The sequence below is a fragment of the Herpailurus yagouaroundi genome, unplaced genomic scaffold, assembly GCF_014898765.1.
Source record: "Herpailurus yagouaroundi ecotype Mexico unplaced genomic scaffold, PumYag 162, whole genome shotgun sequence".
NCBI lineage: Eukaryota > Metazoa > Chordata > Mammalia > Carnivora > Felidae > Herpailurus > Herpailurus yagouaroundi.
Window position 1 is genome coordinate 75,694,371 of NW_024412403.1, and position 22,687 is coordinate 75,717,057.

The 22,687-nt window shown below is 39.2% G+C and overlaps 1 protein-coding gene across 1 annotated transcript in view; it reads left to right on the forward strand.

Moving 5' to 3' along the window:
- LOC121036441 (probable cation-transporting ATPase 13A4) overlaps positions 1-18,092 on the forward strand; it is a 60,438-nt gene extending 42,346 nt beyond the window's left edge. Inside the window, exons 4-9 of the mRNA XM_040484959.1 lie at positions 5,139-5,285; positions 10,051-10,121; positions 10,210-10,290; positions 11,783-11,852; positions 13,342-13,476; positions 17,883-18,092. Of these exons, the coding sequence (XP_040340893.1) occupies positions 5,139-5,285; positions 10,051-10,121; positions 10,210-10,290; positions 11,783-11,852; positions 13,342-13,476; positions 17,883-17,990 (612 nt within the window). The 3' untranslated portion in view covers positions 17,991-18,092. The remainder of the gene's footprint in view (positions 1-5,138; positions 5,286-10,050; positions 10,122-10,209; positions 10,291-11,782; positions 11,853-13,341; positions 13,477-17,882) is intronic.
- Positions 18,093-22,687: the final 4,595 nt, after the last annotated feature.

Consider the following 22,687-nt stretch of genomic DNA (forward strand, 5'->3'; position numbering starts at 1 on the left):
TACTTCCTAAAAGCCCTATCTCCAAATGCAGTCACATGGGGGGGGGGGGCGGGGAGAGCTAGGGCTTCAACATATGGAATCAGTCCATATTGGGCGAGTTACTTACCCTCTACTCTGCCTCCACTTCCTCTTCCTCATATGTTAAGAGTGGCTAACAATAGTATCTGCCTCATTACCATGAGAAATCAATGAGAAATACATGTAAAGTGCCTTGATGAATCTGTGCCTGGCATGGAGTCATTTCCTGGACATTGGTTACTACACACTTTTTAAAACCAACTTTAACTTTTTGTTACTTTCTGCTACACGCTGCATCTCCAGATATTTCAGATGATGAGCCAGGTAACTCACTACTCCCTCTTCCCTGAGAAAATGATCGTAAAAACAAAGCACTCAGTCTTTCCAAAAATGTATGCTGAATTGTTCAGGATATTGACACAGATATAGACACAGCCTTTGCTGTGTCATATAACTTCCCTGCTTTGTCCACACCCCCCCCCACACCTCATCCCCTTTTTTGGTGAACATGTTCCAGGAGTACTGAGACAATAATTTTGTGTAAGATTTTTTCCAATGCTTAGAACTTTCTTTCTCTGTTTTATAACTAAATCCTACATTCTAACCAATGTCAACTTTTTCCAGCTAAGCCACTTTGGGAATATGAGGTCAAGGTGTCAAGAGTATCAGTGGGTCTGGCCAACAGGGGAAAAAGAAAAGAAAAAAGGACCACTTAAATATAAAAAGAACAGTATTTTGCCCAAGTCATGGGTCTGCAAAGGCAGCATGGTGTTTTAGAAATAACTTGAGAAATGTTATTATTGCTTTATCTATCCATAATCCTCTAAGCACTTCACCTTAGTGAGAGAGTTCATGCTCTTTAGCGTTGCAATGTATCCATCTCCAAGTGAAAAGTACTGGAGTGCTGGTGTCTTTTTGGAACTTTGCAATGGGTTACTTAAGAAGAAATTCTTAAGACAATCTCAGGAGTACATTTTGGGTAGCAAACTCCTGCACAAGGAGGTGAGTCACAGCGTTGGTGTGAACTTAAAGTGACCATTACACTACTTTAAAATTCCAACAGGTGGGGCGCCTGGGTGGCGCAGTCGGTTAAGCGTCCGACTTCAGCCAGGTCACGATCTCGCGGTCCGTGAGTTCGAGCCCCGCATCGGGCTCTGGGCCGATGGCTCGGAGCCTGGAGCCTGTTTCCGATTCTGTGTCTCCCTCTCTCTCTGCCCCTCCCCCGTTCATGCTCTGTCTCTCTCTGTCCCAAAAATAAATAAACGTTGAAAAAAGAAATTTTTTTTTTAAATTAAAAAAAAAATAAAATAAAAAAATAAAATTCCAACAGGTAAGATGCTTATAACAAAAGGTTGTAAGAAGATAAGCAAGGCCACTCACTTGGTGCAACTAGGAAAGTTAGCCTGGCATTTCAAAGTTCAGAAAGGGCAAGGCCACAGGAAATCAAAAATGCCCGGTTTTCCTCCCTGTACCTTTCTTTCCAGGGCAAACTGAGGTCATCTGTTACATTCAGTTCTTTGAAATGCGCTCTTGAAATATTTTAAATTCTGCTCTTAGAATTTAGCTGATTAATTCTCTTTTGATAAAGAGAAGGTAAAGCCCCCTCAATGAGACTTGAGGTGTTAAAAGTCTAGATTGGCGAGGCAAATAGTTTGGATTATTTGCATTACAAAGCAGTTATTTAAAGTGGTTGGCTCCTCAGGTGCAGTTAAGTCTCTTAAGGATCTTTACCTACTTGAGAGAGCTGGGAAACAGAGGTAAAGAGGAAATAGCCATTTCCAGGCAAAAAATGTTTCTTTTTTATTTTTTTTTAATTTTTTTTTCAACGTTTATTTTATTTTTTTGGGGACAGAGAGAGACAGAGCATGAACGGGGGAGGGGCAGAGAGAGAGGGAGACACAGAATCGGAAACAGGCTCCAGGCTCCGAGCCATCAGCCCAGAGCCCGACGCGGGGCTCGAACTCACGGACCGCGAGATCGTGACCTGGCTGAAGTCGGACGCTTAACCGACTGCGCCACCCAGGCGCCCCAAAAATGTTTCTTTTTTAGAAGGAAAAATAAATTGGAAGACTCTCAGAGACTCTCAACAATTCCTCCAAGGGAAAATTAAGTTCCTATTTACAGAAAGAGCTCAGAAGCAACATGCTGCAGAAAATGAGGCCCAGAGCCATAGGCCAAGGAGCATTTGTTACACTCAGCTACTGGCCAGCCCTTGGACCAGATGCATTATGTATTATTGCGTTTAATCCTCCAAGCATCCATGAAATGTGGTATTCTCATCTCCACTGGCCAGATGCAGAAAAATTCGGCTCAGAGAGTTGCCATGATTTTCAAGATGGTTCACAACTGAGGCTCAGGAAGGAGCCTGTGTTCTTTTGTTTCTGGGTAACACCAAACTGAAAACTAGGGGACGTGGATGATGTTGACTGGAGTGACCACCTCACCCTGACACACTTTTCCCTCCATTTCTTTGCCTTTTTTTTTTTCTTAAAAAGTTGGGTAGATTTCTTTAAAAATATGAATGATTTTACAGTCTTTAACATAGTAATAAGCAAGAGAAAAGTCAATATTATTGCCTTACTGTAAGAAAAATGGTGGTCTCACTAAAGTATCCTTCCTTAACCTATTGAACTGTACTTTGCATTATATAGAATTGTGGGTTATAGGGCTTGGGGGTAAGAAATAAACTTAAAGGCACAGATACCTAAACACCTTTGATTTAATTATGGTACAGGCTATATAATAAGATGGAGGCCTGTAGATGAATTTTGGTCTCATGCTTTACCAGTCTAAGGCATACAGTTTGCGCATTGGATCACCACGGGCCTCAAAGAGCTTGGGAGTTCTAGTGTTCCACTTTGCCGTTCCCTTTTTAGGCATTATAGTCTAGAGGTCTGTTTGCTGTCACACAGGGCCAAAGAGTGACAGCTTGGTTTTAGGAATCGGCTTCTCTGCTGCCAAGAGAGCAGAGATTGTGAGAAACTGGATGCTATTTGTTATATGGTATAGAATTCAAGGTAATTTTCATACATAAGCCACAGAAACCATGGACAACTTGTGGAAACAAAGAGGAAGTAGCCAAGATTTAGAATGGGAAGACCTGGCTTCAGGTCCCGCTTCTTGCCTTGCTACTCATACCAGACTGGCCTCGTCTGAGCCTCGCTGATAGAGTGCCTAGAACATAAGTGTTAAATAAATGTTAACTATTTTCATTATTATCTGATATTCAGAGGAAACTCACTCATAACAACATCATAAGTGGTCAAAGGTGTAGCCATATAATGGTGAACTATGTCAGTGTCAAGGTGTGTCCTATGGAGTTGTTGCCTATCTCACAATACCTAGAACATGCCCAAGTTCAGTGGCTCAGTCGTTAGAAATTGAGTCATTTTTGGGCTCTGAAGGTAACTCTATGCAAATCTGGTTTAATTTGACTTTTTTTTTTTAAATGAGGGTAATAGTCAAGTTTACTGATTTTTAGAATTAACTTCAAATTTCTATTGTTTTTTCCCCTCCTTTTCTTCTCCTCTCCCCTCCCTTCTTCTTTCCTTTCCTTCTCTTCCCTTATCTTACCCCCCTTTATTCCCCGCATCCTTTGCCTTGCTTTCCCCTCTTGCTCCTCCACCCTACCTCTCTGTTTTCCTCTGTCTCAGTCTCTGTCTGTCTCTCAGAAGCTGTGTTAGATCTGGCTGAGCACAGATACCCATCAAGCACAGTCCCTGCCCACAGTCCAAGAGGAGTGATAAGGTGGGCAGGTAAAGAGGAATGCAATGAGGTAGAATGTGGTAAGAATTTCAAGTAACCTTATAGTTTAGGGGAAATATCACCAAGAGAAATTAGAACAGTTCTCATGATGTGAATTTTGAGCTGGGTCCTACAGGATGCTTTGGATCTAGCCCCGTGAAAGCTTAAAGAGAGTAGAGGAGGAAGTGTTTTCCAGGCTAAGGAAGCTGAAGGAGCAAAGGCATGGAGGAGGGCTTCTCTGGAGGAGAATCAATGTAAGAGATTAGCTCCAAACAACAATATATCTTCTCCTTTCTGTCCTTTTGCAACGTCAGCTGGGATACTCTTCTTGGCAAATGTGGGTGTGGTGGAGACAATTCCCAGCTCTGACCTATATTCTTTAGGCATTAAATTGTTTCCCAGGCTTGACTTCCCTTACTGTCGTTCCTCGCTCCTGAGGTGTACCAGGTGTCCTAGTGGCTTTTATGCATAGCATTTACCCATTCAGATAATAACCACAGTTATTATCACATCAGTCTCTAAGGGACCATTGTGGTACCTGTTACTTAACCCAGTGCTGCTCACTCTAGTTTTATTCTCTGATGAAATCGGCAGTGAATATGAAGGAAGTGGCTTCAGTTAGGGTCATGCAGGAAGGTGCCGCCTTGAACCCACCTGTGCTAACCTTTTGACACTTACCCCTGGGCACCTTCAATCCACACATTCAGGCATGTAAAAACATCCATTCACTCTCATTGGGCAGGTCACAGTTCATCAAATGGATGGGGATATATGAGACAATAATACATGGTTCCTACCTTTCAGATGGCCTAGACAAACAAGGAGAATACATGGCAGAAAGTGATTAGGAGCACAAGAGAGGGGCAGCTAGGATCTTTTGGAGTGAGTATAGTGGTAGACCCTCCCTCCCCCTGGCAAGACAGTATTACAGGGGCTTTCCTGGAAGAGGTAGAATTGAAGTTAAGCCTAGAAACCCTGAGATGGTTTAATTGACCTGGTGTCCTCAACCTCAGGGACCTACAGACCCTTTTGAGTGCTTGTTTGTTTGTAAAGTTTTGCATCTGACTGTGGCCTCATGGATTTGAAGGTTGTAGCAAGAAATTGGCTCTTTGCTAAGAATTTACCTCCCTCCTCTTGAGTTTTGTTATATATGCCATTGCCTCATATTGACACCCAGATTCCTCAATAAATGACCATAGGTTTTTTTTTTCCTTCAAGGCTTTATATCTACCAGCTTTCATGGGCATGCAACTTTGTGTAGAATGTTTATTAAGTCCATAAACTTGCAGGATTATATGAAAATGATGTTTCTCAGGTTGAATTTTAGCTTGATGACTTCTCTCAACTTCATGGGGTTTTGGTGTCTATTTCCTCAGGATGAATTCCACACTTACTCATGGAAAAAGGTAATGTGGATCTACTTGTCATCATTAAACAGCACGTTTGATGTCACTCCTGACCACCCTCTCATTACAGATGAGGAGGACATCATAAATAGAGCCATCAGAAAGCCAGACCTAAAGGTTAGTACATTTATGCTAACTGCTAATGCTAAAGAAATTTAATTCTCTCCCCAAAATTTAAGGTTAAGTTCAGATCCTCCACCACACCAATCCTCGACAGTATACATAGAACATTATAAAGAACATGTACTTTGGAGCTGGACAGAACTGAGTTCAAATCTCAGCTTCATCCTTCTAAACTGTAGAGCCTTGGATCCGTTACTAAACTCTGCCAAGTTTCTGTTTCCTCATGTATAAAATGATGATGATAATGCCTACCTCTAATATCCACTGATGGCATTCAATGAATTAAGGAACACAAAAATCTTTATGGTGTGAGATACGTAGTAGTAGATACTCAGTACATGTTAGCTCTGAGTAGAATCAAGCCCTCTGTATGATTATCTATGAAATGGGATGATGACCCAGAAACATCCCAGGGACTTCCTTATGTCTGCAAAATGAACTTATTTTGAGTTCTGTCATTCAATTTTTTTTTTCTCAACGTTTATTTATTTTTGGGACAGAGAGAGACAGAGCATGAACGGGCGAGGGGCAGAGAGAGAGGGAGACACAGAATCGGAAACAGGCTCCAGGCTCTGAGCCATCAGCCCAGAGCCCGACGCGGGCCGCGAGATCGGACCGCGAGATCGTGACCTGGCTGAAGTCTGACGCTTAACCGACTGCGCCACCCAGGCGCCCCATTGAGTTCTGTCATTCAAATGTGTTTGGGTTACTCCCTCTTCTCCATTTGAAATTAGTACTACTTGGATTATGGCTGGTTAACATTCATATTAGAAATGTATTTTATAAGACAGGCTGTTTTTCTCTTAAGTTCATGTGTGTTGGACAGCTGTTTAACTTAGTTTTATGAGCGCAAGGTCAGTTTTTTAAAATAATAAAACTTGATTGCTGAGCAGTTTCTCTATTGTCAGTTGTTATCACCCAGGTGTCTTAATTGCCCAAACAAACAAAAACAAAAGAGGTCAAACACCTCCAACCAACAGATTGCATAATCTGTCAGGGGGTTATTCACCTGCAAAAGTAGGCATCCCAAATCAACCTTAGGGACCTGCCCTCAGGTTATTATTGACCTCCAGCTTCTTTAATAAGTGGGCAAAAAGATGAAGAAATGCTCAAATAAACATAAAGAAGGAAACCTGTGGCACCGGGGTGGTATCTTCATTTACCAGCATGTGGCTTAGGGGGTTTGGCTAATTACTGTCTCTCTGAGCCTTGAGCTTCTTATTTATAAAATGAGAGCAATAACCCCTTCTGTGCCTGTTCCTCAGGCCATTGTACACCTAAGATGAGAAGATGGACATTAGGGTGATTTGTGGACTGTCATGTGCTACTTTCATAAAGGACTGAAACTCTAATGAAAACAGAGGAGAAGCCACAGGCTTCAGCCATGACGATACTGACGGCGAGAGCTTTAAGGGCAACAATACCAACATGATAACCATTCAAACCATTCAGGGAGAGTTTGGAGATCTGCTCAGTCAGGTTTATAAAAGCCAGCTACGAGGAGACTTAACTATTATCCTGGGATTGTGTGCAAAAGTAAAACCCAGTGCTTAACCTGTTAAACAGGACTCTCACAACGTGTTCCAACAAGAAATGAGGAACAGGAAGCCTGGGAAGGGGCAGGCTTCCTGGTTCCAAGTAGAAAGCTGAAAATCACCCTACCACACACTCCTGATGTCTTAATTTCAGTTTCCTGCTCTGAAGTTCTAGGAAGTGGGCAAATAAACTCCACCCCATGCAAATAGTGTGCTTAATATCCTCTTACCTGGTGTCCAGAGCCTGTGAAGGTGAGGAGGGAAGCAGAGACACTCCAGGCACAGATGATTCCTGCTAGGAGAATTTTAAAGATAATTCAAAAGGTCTCTGATGGGGTCATTCTTCTCACTCTGTGAGGGATGGCCTCAATAAATTATCAGGAGGAGCACCTGGGTGGCTCAGTTGGTTAAGCCTTTGACTCTTGGTTTCAGCTGAGGTCATGATCTCACAGTTCCCGAGTTGGAGTCCTGCATCCAGCTCTGCACCGACAGCATAAAGCCTGTTTTCGATTCTCTCTCTCCCCCTCTCTCTTTCCCTTCCTCACTCGTGCTCTCTCTCTCTCTCTCGAAATAAATAAATACACAATTTTTTTTAAAACAGAAGAAATTAACAGGAGATAATGGAATCTTCTATTTTCTGACCTGAGGTAAAACTTAGTAGGAACCTCTTTATTCCTCATTATTACTGCCTTCATCTGCTGATGTTTTGTGTTTGTTATGTTTTATAAGCTTCTCAATCTCAGTCTGTGCCTTCACATCCTCTGGATTTAGGTTCTCTAATTGAGCAGGGGCCTCATATCCTCCCACAGTTTGTCCTTTAAAAATGTTCTAACCCAGATTTGTGAACCCACAGAAGGAACAAAGGAGGCAGCCTCACTTAATTCAACTTGAATCCTGGCAGCTATGGGATTTTTCATACCTTCTTCTGAGACTAGCTTGAATATCATATCCTTTGAGAGACTGGACTCTGGAGCCAGTTGGGTTTGAGTTCAAATTCAATCCCTACTTAATAGGTGCGATCTTGGGCAAAAGACTTAAAGTGAACTTCAGGGATGAAGTGACGGTGAGAATAATATCTGTCTACCAGAGATTGATGAAAAAGACTAAAGATGATGTGTGAAAAGCCCACGTACCCAACAAGCTGTGATTACAGTCCAGCTCTGCAGAATTGTAGGGACTGAACAAGACAGGCAAGTGTGAGACAGGAAACGTGAGGTTGCAAGGTGGACCATGGCAACCAATCTCCTTCAGACACTCTTTCCTCTCTCCAACTTGCAGCTTGTGAAGGAAGAATCACTCCCAGTGGCAGTGCACTCCAATTTTATACTGAAAATCCATTGGAAAATAGGATTTATTTTTTTAAAGTTACTTTGCAACCGATCTCATTGAAACAAATCGATTCTATAAAATAAAATATACAGCATTTAATGCTCTCACTGGGTAACTATGAATGTGTGTGTGTGTGTGTGCATGCACGCGTGTGTGTGCACACTCGTGTGCATGCACATATATTTATCGAATAGGATTCAGATTGATTTGGTGTACCCCGGGTCTTGGAGCTTAGGGATTTCACCTCTATTTCTAGATGTTCATGTGGTTGTAAAAGCATTCATTCACTTCTTTACCAAAAAACATGTATTGAACACTTTTTAGGTTTCAGCTGTATACTCTTCTCAGTTCTAGAATTTATCTAACGATTATACTGACTGTACTATTCAGCGGTATAGAACAAACCCAGAAGAGTGCAGTGGAAATTAGAGATAATCTGCTCAATTGCCTCAGTTTATTCATGGGGAAACTATGGTGCAGAGAAATTTACTTGAATTTCTCAAGAACACAATTCTCAGAGTAGCTATAAAAGGAAAACACTGTTTCTCAACTTTGTCTGCACATTAGAACTATCTGAGGAAATTTAAACATATTTATGCCTAGGTTGCACCCCAGACAAGTGAAATCAGAATGTTTGAGGGTGAGACCCTGGCATTAGTATTTTAAAGCTTCCAGTTAATTCCAATGGGCAAAAGGAGGTTATACCTATTGCCCCATAACAGCATGGCACTATATCTCTTTGTGTTCAGTTAGGTCTCCAGTTGATGGAAATTCAGATTCACATATACAGTTGCTTAAAGAAATCAGAAACAAGAAGGCATAATTGCCATAAGCGTTAACCTTACCTTTCCTTTTCACTGCTGACATCGGACGCTCACGTCCTGGAGAACATTTTCTTGCAAAACCCTCCTCACTCTCTTCTAGAACCTGCTGCCAGCCTAATTTTGTTTCACAGTCTCTTCTATAGTTTTCTTTGAAAGTCCGTTGCCCATAAGACAAAGTCCTAGATACTTCACCCTAGCATTTAAAACTGTACACTCTGGGGGCGCCTGGGTGGTGCAGTCGGTTAAGCGTCCGACTTCAACCAGGTCACGATCTCGCGGTCCGGGAGTTCGAGCCCCGCGTCGGGCTCTGGGCTGATGGCTGATGGCTCGGAGCCTGGAGCCTGTTTCTGATTCTGTGTCTCCCTCTCTCTCTCTGCCCCTCCCCCGTTCATGCTCTGTCTCTGTCCCAAAAATAAATAAACGTTGAAAAAAAAATTTAAAAAATAAAAAAATAAAACTGTACACTCTGATCTTTATTTATCTTTCCAGCCTCATTCTCCAGTCTGCAGTCAAGTAGACCCACTCATTTGCCCCTCCTCACAACCGACTTGTGCAGAATCTCTTCGACATGCCCTCTTTCCTTCTTATCTGGGCAGAAGTCTTTCAGCCCTTCAAGGCTGCAGCTCGGATGCCATCACTTCCATGATGCCTTCAGCCATCTGCCCGCTCAACATTTCTACGGCATTTCAATACCATACATCCTACTTGATCATATTTTTATTTCTTTGACATATATATATATTGGACTGTATGGTATAGTTTTCACTTTTGTAACAGATTTTCTTCCTTTGTTAGGTTATCAATAACCTAGTGGAACACAGAGACAGAGTTTTATCATATATACTCATCTGCATAGTAAGCCCACACATGATACACTTCGACTGAATGAAAACTCCTAAGAATGCCACTTGTGTAGCAGGGAAAGTTGCAGTAAGTTAGGAAAGGATAATCTTAAAGAAGTGTATTAGAGCTCTATTTTTGCTTCTTCTGCAGGCACTTCTTTAGCCACCAAACTGCTATGTATTTACTGATCCCTACACGAGAGACTTTCTTAGTACTTTTCTTTTGCAGGTGAGATGTATAAAAGTGCAAAAAATAAGATATGTTTGGAACAACTTAGAAGGACAGTTCCAGAAAATTGGGTAAGTCATTTCAGTAATTTCATCTGAAACAGAGAAACTTATCTCAAAAATATTATTTCTAAATAGGTCTTTCTCATTATTATTTCAGTTCTTTGGAAGACTGGCTCAGTTCTGCCAAGATACATCTGAAATTTGGATCAGGTCTAACAAGAGAAGAACAAGAGATTAGGTACCATGCCTACTGTTTTCTACATCAGCTCAAGAGGATGGTTACCATCAGCCAAATAGAGAGCCTGGCAAATCATTATCTTAGCTGGTCAATATCAGAAAACTTTGTAATGCTCTATTCAGTATTATTAAATTCAATGCATGCACATACCTTCTCTTGCTTCATCAGATCAGCGTTGTGGGGGAGGTAGAATGAACATCCTCATCATTCCAACATAATACATGAGAAATCTGAGGCTCACAGAGGTTCGATGGCCTGAGCAAAGGTCACATGGATGGGAGGTGATAGAAGAGCTGAGTCTCACAGGTTTAGTCCTCTTTCTACTCTACACAGAGCTTCTCAAGGTTATAATAATGGGGTTGAACCAGTTTTGGTTGTAATCAGGAAATATATTTTATGCCAAGATCACATAGTTGAATAATAATTGCAGAGCAGCAGAAACTGTTGTGCAAGAACTGCAGCTCCATGATTCCAAAGCAGTTCCAGGGCAGAGGAACCAGGCTGAGGAAGAGCACAGTGTTGAATAAGTCTATCAGTAATTCACTGTGTGGTTTTGAGCAAGGAACTTCTCATCTCTGGGCTTTGGTTCCCTAGTTGTTAAAAAGGGGAGGAGGACTTTGGAAAGACCTTGCTGGTCCTAAGTTTCTGTGATACTCGTATTCCCCTGCACCCCCATTTTCCAGTACTTTGAAGGGACCCAGAGCCTTTCAGCATCCACATCACCTAGAAGCTTGTTAGAAATGCAGAATCTTAGACCACACATCATCCCTCTGAATCAGAATCTTCACATTACCAAGATCAGGAAGTCATGTGTATGAATGCTAAATCTCAGGAGACACTGCTCTAATACATTTGGCCAAGCTACTTGATCTGAATATCTACATAGGAGGCACAGAGAGCGTGGTCAGTGTTCCCAACAGCAAAATAGCTCATAAAGGGTCCTTGCTCTGCATAATCTAAGAAATATACCTCTAGGTTTTCAGTTAAAGGGTGTATAACTTTGTGTATAGAGCTGTCTTTGAGATCCCGACATCTTTTTGCTCACATCAAAATAAATTCTGCAGCTTCCCAGAACTAAACAGGAGTAGAAAGCTAGGTCCAGTACTTCTTACTAGTAAAACTATTTTCTTGCAATGATCTCTCCATCCCACATCCACAGGGCCACAGTTGGGGACAGAGTTGAGAGAGTGCCAATCTGGAAACTTACTTGAATTAGGCAACCACTAATATTAAATACCCAAATTGCCATCAGGGAAATATTTAGACCTCAGGAAGAATCTAATTTAGTAGATGCAATATGATCATGTTTATTGTTTTTGTCCTTGGGAACCCTCCTCCCCCACTCAGTTATTTTGAGAAGGATGGAGATATTATGTAACAAGGGAGGCTTACCTTGACTGGGAGAAAGTGAATAGGCCTTTTTTCGAATGAGTGAAAAATGAGCTTCATTTTTATTAGTTGTAACTGACTGATCTATGATCTCTCCCTATAGGAGGTTAATATGTGGGCCTAATACTATTGATGTTGAAATCACACCAATTTGGAAACTACTCATCAAAGAGGTAAGCAGGACTTACTCTTGGCGCTAAATAGGGGATAAAGGAGTTCTAGTCAAACAATCAAGAATGCTACTTGTTAATAAGTAACTGTAATTTGTGATATTTTAAAACAGTACAAAGGACAGATTCTTCATATCTCTTTTCTACTGTTTTTCTTGGAGACCATCTTTTGCACATGTTGCCTGGCACAGTATAACGACACTCAGGTGTCTACTTATCCTTTAATAACTGGGTGAACCTCTTCTCTTTCTTTCTTTCATTGTTAATCCAATGTTTCTTAGCCTTTCCCAACTTTGTGAAACTAAAATAATAATTAAAAATTTTAAAACTCAAGACATTTCTTATGGGCAACATAATTTCCTCAGCATTAGCCTTATTAGTTCTCTAGATCTCAATGTGTGAGAGGGAAAAAAAGGACTTGACCATCATTTATTAAGTTGAATTTTTCCTCTTTGAGTCTACCATTGAGCTTATTTTTCATTTTGCAGTGATTATTATGAAACTATAACCATACAGCTGTACCCTGGGTCTTTTTCTGAACTTTACTTCTACTCCTACTTGTTTTTGAAAAAACTTACTAAACCCAAGGTATTTTCTCAATATTTCTAGTAAGAAAGGAAGCAAAAGAAACTGATAGGAAATGTTTCTGTGTGCTCCTTCCCCAACCAGAGGCAAAGATTACTGTTCCCATCTTAGACAGATGGAAATCAACTGGAGAGCATTTGAATAAGGGTACAAAATGTCTCAAACCAAAGCAGGCTAACAACTGTGGAGTTAGCCTCTCCCTTCTTCCACAGTGTCCTAGATGTTCAAGGACAGTTTCCCAGTTTCAGCTTGGCTCTCTACTTATGAGCAAATGTAGTCTTCAACTTATCCATAAATCTAAAGTCCTTTGATGGCTTAGAAGATGGCAGATGGTGTGTCCTACGGAAGAACAACAGACTCGAGAGCATTTTAACTCCATAAACCTGAACTAAAACTTCACCCTTCTGAAGGCCAGTACATGTGAACTAAACCTCATAGTATACACACCCTACACCCTTGTGATGGTCATCATGAGGACCCACGAGACACTACTTTGTGAATGATAAGGTACAGCAGTGATTAAAAGTAAGTGCTCCAGGGTCAGCCCCCCGGGTTCAAGGCCTACTCTGTGATTTGTTGCAGCTGTGTGACCTTCAGCAAGTTTCTCAAGCATCTCATGTCTCAGATCTCGAGATCTGAGGCTCAGCTTCTCCATCTTTGCAATGGAGATAAGTAATAGCTTCTGGGTAATAAGGTAATTATGGAAATTAAATGAGAAAATTCAAGTAAAGTTGCTAAGCACAGTGTCTGGCACGTGACAATTGCTGAATAAATACAGTAAGAATGAGAATATTGTATGGGGTGATTGGTGTCACAGAGATGCTTTTGAAAGCAAACAAGTCAATGAATAGCTCAGTGCGAAGACTAAATATCCCCATTGCCTTCCTGTTTTTGTGTCTGCCAACAGGTTTTAAATCCATTTTACATATTTCAACTCTTCAGTGTCTGTTTGTGGTTTAGTGAAGACTATAAGGAATATGCTTTTGCCATCATAATCATGTCCATCATGTCCATAGCATTGACGGTATATGACCTCAGAGAGGTGAGTTTTTCCCCCATCAATCTTGTGGCCACAGAAAGGGAACAGTGGGACCTTTATTGAAATACTGTTAGAAAGAAGAATCAGGAAATAGCCATTGCCCACTCCACAATAAATGAGACCAAGTTTGTAAATATCTAGCACAAATATTGATACTCAATAACGTTAGTCCTTTTCCTTCTATTACATCCTGATTCTTAACCTTCCAAGTTATTTTTCCTCCTCTCTTTAGTTTATTCAGGCTGATCAGCCAGAGGAATTTACAAATATCTATGAATTGTGCATAAGTGAAAAAATATGTACAGAGAATACTGTCGAATCTTGAAGATGATGGGAGAGGGTGCAAGGTGGAAGGGTCTGTTTCATAATGACTCTTTGCCTTTTCTAGTTGGTCAGTACTTATTTGTCAAAGCCCGAGTCCGACACTAGGCTTTCTTTATACCCATGCCAGGGGATCTAGGTGCCTTTGGGAAAAAGTCCTGTAGAACAGATTGGTTGATGACACTCTAAATCCATGAATTCCATCCTTATCTGGGCAAGCTTTCTGTAGGTCCTTGGTCAATGCACTGTCCCATTCTCAAAATTAAGAATTCACACCAAATATTTCTCCATGAGAGAGATCTCCTGTTCATCTCATAGTCCACTTCTCTAATTCAGCAGATAATCTCACCACTTGTTCCACAAGGAAGATAGAAGCCAGAAGACAGGAATTTGCTCAACTCCCCACTCTCCAACTGTCAAAGGACTCTGTTTCTGCCTCCCACCCACCCTGCTCTCCCATTATGGAGGAGAAAGGGCCCCTGCCTGGGCTTGCCAAAGCATCCTCTCTGACCTGCTCAGGGTGCTTCTGTGGTCCTTCATTGACCTCCTCACTCCCTCCCCCAAGGGCCTTTCTGTTAGCATTTAAATGTGCTCAAGTAAGGAAGCAACCATTTCTTTTGACCCCGCTTCCACCTGTAGCTACCACTCTATCTCTCTTCTCCCTTTTACAGCAAAACTTCTTTATGAGTGCTTTTGTCACTTATTGATCTCCTGGTCTCTTCTCACTATACTGACCTGATTTCCTCTCTTGTGACTCCATTAGAGAACCCTTGTTAAGATCACCACTATAATCTTAAGGCCATAGGTGGTTATAAAATTTTTTTAAAAAATTCCTTTTTTAGGGGCACCTGGGGTGACTCAGTCAGTTGGGCATCTGACTCTTGATTTCGGCTCAGTTCATGATCTCACGGTTCGTGGGATTGAGCCCGGTGTTGGGCTCTGAGCTGGTCCTGGAGCCTGCCTGGGATTCTCTCTCTCCCTCTCTCTCGGCCCTTCCCTTGCTCACGTGCGCGCTATCTCACTGTCTCTCAAAATAAATACATAAACTTTTTAAAATAAAAATGAAAAACTTCCTTTTTTTAAACTAGTTATTTTTTTCTTAATAGAAAGAGTAATATACGCACATGATTTTTAAAAAGTTCAAATAGAACACAACGGTATAAATAAAAAGTAAATATTCCTCCCAGTTTGGATCTCCCAGTATCCAGGTTCCCTTTCCAAAGGCATTCACTGAGACCAAAAGTTCTATGACCTTGAGCAGCATTAAACACATAGGCACTAATTTGTTTCACACAAATGGAAACACTATGTGCACTGTTGTGCGCTCGCTCCCATTTTTCACCTAATATATCTTAAATATCTTTCATGTCTGCCCAAATATGTTTTCTCTAGATGCACCATAATTTTTGAAACCAGTCTGATGTTGATGGATAGTTAGATTATTTCCAGTCTTTTGCTGTTAAAACAATCGCAATTCTTGCACATGTATCTTTTTACACATCCACATATATGTGTGTTTATAAATATATATAAATTATATGTATTTATATTACACATGCATATGGATATAACAAGTATACATATGTGTGCTTATATATATTGACATAGAGACATAAATTTTTTTTTTAATTTTTTTTAATGTTTATTTTTGAGACAGAGAGAGACAGAGCATGAACGGGGGAGGGTCAGAGAGAGAGGGAGACACAGAATCTGAAACAGGCTTCAGGCTCTGAGCTGTCAGCACAGAGCCCGACGCGGGGCTCAAACTCACGGAGTGTGAGATCATGACCTGAGCCGAAGTCGGACGCTTAACCGACTGAGCCACCCAGGCATCCCGAGACATAAAATTTTTATACCTGAAATTACTTAATTATAAACTAGGTATATTGTTTTCATAGGCATCCTCAAAAGGCATCTTAAACAAGTAATACTAATTTACACTCCTCCCAACAGTAGAGGAGTGTTGGTTTCCCTTATCTTTGCCAATATAAGTGACAATAGAATTGCATAACTTCAACAGCATGTTTTCTATTACAAGTTGAGTACTTGCTCATGTCCTAAGCTATTTGCATTTCTTTCACTGTGAACTGTATTCGTGTCCTTCATTAATTTTTATTGGACTGTTGGTCTTTTGTTTGTTGATTTCATGGTCCCCCTCCTACCGCGGACATTTTTTTTTTTTTTCACGCTGCAGCTTTTATTAAACTTCTCAGTTGCATTTGATAGTTAACTGCTCCGTTGCTTCTTTTTGACGGGCTCTTTCCCTTAGACTTCAGAGACAACACACTCTCCATCCTCTCTAGTTGCTCTTTTTCAATCTCTTTTTATAGTTCATCCTCCTCTAGTGGCCTTTTGTGGGGGAGGCAGTGTCTCAAAAGCAAAACAATGTGCAAACTATACAATGTATACTCTACCGCATATACAATGTATGTTCTATCTTTCTCTTCCCCTCCACTTGTGCAACCACATTTATTTCTTGTGTTTTCTTCAGAAGAAATTTTTAGGCAAGTCAAGCAAATGCAAATATATGAACCTTGTTTTTCCTTCTTTCTTACGTAAAAGGTAGCATCATTATGTAATCTCCTACCTTGCTTTATTATTATTCATAATAGTATGTCTTCATGGCCTTTTCATGTGTGTATATTGAGAGATTCTTCACTGTTCTGATAGCTGTATATACCAATGAGTTCTAAAATGACTTTCAAATTTGTATATATTTCCAGCCCAAACATTTCTTGTGAGTTTGAGACTCATAGATTCAACAACCGATTTGATTCAAAGTCACTTATTTAGGGAGGTTTTCTATTATTGCTTCTATGGGCTGTATATGCTCCAAAAGCATACCTTTTTTTAAAATTATTGATTGTAATGATACATTTACGTTTGTGACTATTTGATTAAATATATTTCTCCCAGTGGGTTGTAAATTCCTTGCTAGTAAGAACTATATCTTTTTTTTTCCTTTTCTTTTTTTTTTTTTTTTGAACATTCTATCCCCACCTCTTAGCATAGTCCCTGACACATAGAGTTTGTGTAATAAATGCTGAGTGAATGAAAAAATGAATAAAAGGGTACATTAATAGCAGAACACTGTCTTTCACCATGTGTTACTCTATTAATTGTTCTTATGACATATTAATCAGATTTATAAATGATTTATGCTAGAAGGTTTAGGGGGTGTCATAAATGGCAAAATCAGAAGAAAAAAAATGAATACACTAGATGATTAGGAGTTTTAACCCCTAGAACCAGATAGTTCTTTTACACAACAGTTTCTTTCTTTTTTAAAAATGTTTATTCATTTTTGAGAGAGAGAAACAGAGACAGAGACAGAGCATGAGTTGGGGGGGGGTGGGGGGCAGAGAGAAAGGGAGACAGAATCCGAAGCAGACTCCAGGCTTTGAGCTGTCAGCACAGAGCCCGATGCGGGTATTGAACCCACGATCTTTGAGATCATGACCTGAGCTGAAGTCGGCCACTTAACCTACTGAGCCACCCAGGAACCCCTCTTTTACACAACACTTTCTTTAAAAATGTGAAATCAAATGTAATTTTATTGTATATTTCTTTTTTATCCTCTTATTGATTCACTCTCAACGTCCTGTGTATTTCATCTATGAAAACAATGTATACTATGAGGAATAGTAGGCACCACTAAAACTCCTTATAAAGTTACAGATTAAGAACTCTGATGTGGAATAACTCAAAACTGAGATCTTGCTTAGTTCTCAAAGCTATTTAGGTATGAACATTTATCTTGAGTGACTCAAGTTCTTGATGTTCTCTGCTGAAAGAACTAAATACAAATTTATGCTAATCAAAAACTACTTTGAGTGAACAGAGCATGCTGGGAAATTTCTTTCTATTAAAAAACACATACTTCTTACTGCTGGTGAACAGCACAGCAAGTTGGATGACTTTTCAGGTAACTAATAGGCTGCTTGGTCTTTCATTTTTAGCCAGTGCATTCAGTTGGGAACAAGTCAGTGCTCTATCTTTGAAGAGACTAGCACTTTACTGAATTAATACCTGGGACTTCTCCTCAAGTAGAAAAGCCTTTTTTCCCATTTTCCTTTCTTCTTTTTCAGCAATCTGTAAAGCTCCACCACCTAGTTGAGTCACATAATAGCATTACAGTCTCCGTATGTGGGAGAAGAGGTAAGTCTCATTATTTTAGATCTGTGTGTTGTTCATAAGGAATCAAAACGGGATTTAAACTTGTATTCCTGGTTGTTGCTACTACTTTCCTCTTCGTGTGTGTGTGTGTGTGTGTGTGTGTGTGTTTCTGGTGCACTTACTTAAAGGAATGAAGGACTTGAGATGTTTTCACCTTAAAAAGAACTTTACTGAGGTAAAATTAACATACAATAAGCTGAACATATTTAAAGTATACAATTTGATAGATTTTGACTTATGTACATCCTTGTAACTATCTATGAAACTATTACCACAATAAAGATAATGACTGTCCATTGCCCCCAAAAGTTCCTTCTGTCTGTAACCTCTCCCTACCCATCCCCATCCTCAAGCAACTGCCTTGCATGTTTAGAATTTTATATAAATGGCATTGTACAGTGGGCATTTTTTGTCTTTATAAGATATTTTGGGTTAATTTTACTGGAATCAAAGTTCATAATTATTTTACAATGCATCTATTTTATTAAGTATATCAATAGTTTATTCCTTTCTATTTCTGAGTAGAGTCCCAGTGTATGGATAGACTAGTTTGTACACCCATTCACCTACTGATGGAAATTTGGGTTGTTTCTAGTATTGGGCTATTATAAATAATGCCTCTGTGAAAATTTGTGTACAAGTTTTTGCATGGACATCCACTTTCATTTCTTATGGGAAAATACATAACTGTGGGGCATCTGGGTGGCTCAGTCCGTGAAGTGACCAACTTTGGCTCAGGTCATGATCTCACGGTTTGTGAGTTCGAGCCCCGCGTCAGGCTCTGTGCTGACCGCTCGGAGCCTGGAGCCTGCTTCGGATTCTGTGTCTCCCTCTCTGTCTGCCCCTCTCCTGCTTGCTCTCTGTCTCTCTCTCAAAATAAATAAACATTTAAAAGAAGAAGAAGAAGAAGAAGAAGAAGAAGAAGAAGAAGAAGAAGAAGAAACAAAAGTGCGAAATGGCTAGGTCATATGGCAGGTAAGTGTTTAACTTTTAAGACACCACGAAATTGTTTTAGAAAGAGTTTGTACCATTTTACATTCTTAACAGCAGTCTATGAGACTGCAGTTGCCCTATACTCTTATCTGCACTTGGTATGCTCAGTCTTTTTAATTTCAGCCATTTTTAACAGGTGTGTAATAATATCTCATTGTAATCTTAATTTGCATTTCCTCAATGACTCATGGCACTGACCACTTTTTCAAGTGCTTATTTTCTACATACATATTTTGTTTGGTGAAGTTAAAATTTTTGTGCTGCTAGATTCACTTTTACTAATTGACTTTTGAGATTTCTTTCTGTATTCTGAATACAAATCTTTTGTCACAAAGATGGCTTGCAAATATCTTTTTCTCACTCTGGGACTTCGCTTTCCATTCTCTTTACAGTGTCTCCCAAAGGGTGGATATTTCTACTTTTGTTAACGTCCAGTTTATCAAAATTTCCTCTTGTGGATCATGCTTTTTGTGTCAGATCTAAGAAATCTTTGTCTAATCCAAGGTTATCAAGCTTTTCTGTGGTGTCCTAATGTAAATAAGTGCTTAATACCTAAGTTCTTAATGAATATTTACTCAATAAATTGATGTGAGGTATTTTTTTATTTGAAAATGTATTTTTATAACCATACAATGGGAAATAATGGTTATTTTCTTTTTTCAATTTTAAAAGCTTTATTTAGGTGTATTTTATATAACCTATAATATTTATAGGTTAAATAAATATAATTTATTGTCCAATTTGCTTCCATACAACACCCAGTGCTCATCCCAACATGAGCAAAATCCTTTGCAAAATGAAGGGTTACAAGCTGGTACCTTCCTTGGAAATCCCCCACATTTGGGAAATTTGTTAAAGGTTAGGGTAGATTGAACAGATTTAACAATATTTAACAACTTCATTGCATATGAAGTTGGGGAGTACAAGTAGGACACTTTCCTAAAGGACTGAATAGTCTGAATAACTCATTTCATCAAGAAATAATCCATAGTTTTCAAAATGGGATAGTAATTATGAATATAACCTCGTGAAAAAATTCTAGTCTTTCTTTATCCAACCCTTAGGTTGGAACACACCTGGTTCTCAGGAGGAGAGAGGGCTATAATTAACAACTACAATGCATACTTTTCTATCACACAGACAAGCAACAAAAAGCTATAAAATTTGTAGCCCAAACAGAAACGATTTGGGTCCCAGGATCATAATGTTACATAGAATGCAGGGTGATGCTCCCTGTCACCCTTCCTCTCAGACCTCCAAGTGATGGGGTTCTTTCCAAAAGGGGAATGTCCTTCATGAGAGAGAAAAAAACCACATTCAGATTAAATTAAGTGCCGTGTTTTTGTTTTAACAATTGGTAGCAAAAACCAGGCTGTTTGCTTAGCTTTATTTACTTATGGTGGCTAAGAGTTTGGGGTTGCTGCTGGAAAATTGGGTGCTTAGCAGGGTTTATAACCAAGTTAGCTTTGGTGCATGGAAGAACACGTCTTTGAACTCATAAATAATCAGCAACACTGCCACTATATTCCTTTCGTGAGACTACCGGTGAAGTCCTTGGTGGCTAGTGATAACCATGAGTGTATTGTTTTTGTTTCTGTTTTTCTCCAGGTGTAAAAGGCCTCCTCCAGACTAGACATCATTAATGAGGCTTCTAATGGGCAAATATACTTTCAATCTTTCAGGACAATCCTTTGCTTCCTACTGTAAATTAGTATCGATCTGGTCTTCTAGTTATTTCTCCTTTCAGGCACAATAGGAAAATTAATGTAACAAGTAAAGTTCTGCCTGCTGTGAAGCTTTTCTTCTTCACGGTCATTCTGGGACCCTTTTAAGCCAGGATCTAAAACCATGAAATATTTGGGATTCTTTCTTGTCTGTTAATGTTCACAAAAAAACTTCGTCTGAGGTCTTTGATGTACAATGAGGAACAAACAACAGAATGACAAAATTGGGAAGACATGTTGGGAGATGAAAAAAATGTTCTTAAAATTCACTTGGATTTTAAAAATCTGATTGAGTCTTATTTTGTTTATAACTCTTCTACTTGATAATTGAATCTTGTTGGAAACTCATAATTTATAACGGCCAGTCATATCAGATAACGTTAAATTCATGATAGACAGGTAAAGGCTCTGGTTTTTAGTCTCCCTCAGAGATTAATAGAAACAAACAAACAAACAAAAACTACATTGGATTCTAGAATGTTCATAGTTTTAGGTTTCTTATTTAGAACTATATTGTATTTTGAATTTTTTTTTAAAGATTGAGGTTCATTTTTTTTTTTTTTTTTTGCAAATAGACATTCAAATGTTCCAATATCATTTGTTGAAAAGACTGTCCTTTCTTCCCTCAGTTGCCTTTGCATCTTGGTAAAAAATCGGTTGTTCATATACAGGTGGATCTGTTTCTAGACTCCCTATTCTATTCTACTGATCTATCTGTCTGTCTTTATACCAAAGCCACAAGGTGGCTTTATAATTAGTCTTAAAATAGCATAATGTAGTCATCCAACTTTGTTCTCTTTTTCAGAGTTGCTTTGGTGATATCGGGCCCTTTGCATTTTCATAGGACTGTTAGAATCATCCTGTAAATTTCTAACAACAACAAAAAAAAAAACCATGATGAGATTTTGATTAGGATTGTGTGAAATCTGTAGATCAATTTGTGGAAAGTTGACATATTAATAAATTTGAGTCTTCTGACCTATGGACATAGTATGTCTCTCCATTTATTTCATTTTGGTTAATTTGGTCTTCTTTCTCTCAGCAATATTTCACAGTTTTTGGTGTGTGGGCCTTACACATTCTAAGATTCATTCCTAAATATTTCATGATTTTGATGGTCTTGTGAATGGTATTTTTCAATGTAAATATTCAATTGTTCGTTTGTCAGTAGTTTCCTCAAATGCATGTGATGATTCATCTCTAAGCATTCTTGGGTCTGTATTCTGAACTCATAGAGACCTCTGGATTTTGTCTGGGTTCCCCTTCCCTGCACAGTGGCCTGGGAAGTCTCTAAAGGCAGTAAGCTAAGCAATTGCAAGGCACCTTCACTTGTTTTCTGTCTTTTGTTGCTTATGTTCAGTGCCCCAAAACCATTGTTTCACATATTTTGTATGGGTTTGGTTGTTTCTGGTGGGAAGATAAATCTGTTCTTTTTTACTACTTCTTGGCTGGAAGTGAATCTTGACCTTTTAAAAATAACCTGGTCATTTTCTTGCTTAATTTTTTATGATGAAACATTTCGCATACAGACAATAATGGAGAGAATACAATAATGACACCCATGTGGTTTTCACTCAGAATCAATGATTATCAGCTCATTGAATCTTTTTTTTTCCAACTGTCTTACTACCTCCTTCACTCTAGATTTATTTTGTTGCTATTCCAGATATCATGTGATTTCATTTGAAAAAAATTCAGTATATATGCAAAATATAACAATTCCTTTTAAATTTCTTTACCTAAAAAAATAAAATAGCTCCATAATTTAAAAAAATCAATTATATAGAAGTATTCAAATTTTCTTAGTTGAGTCACCAGTGTGTGTTTATACATGTATATACATCTTCAAATCAGGATCTAAATAAAGTCCATATACTGCAATTGATTGATAAGTCTCCTCTAGTTTATTTTTTATAATAATTTTTAAATGCTTATTTTTAGAGAGATAGAACATTGGAGAGAGAGAGAGAGAGAGAGAGAGAGAGAGAGAGAGAGAGAGA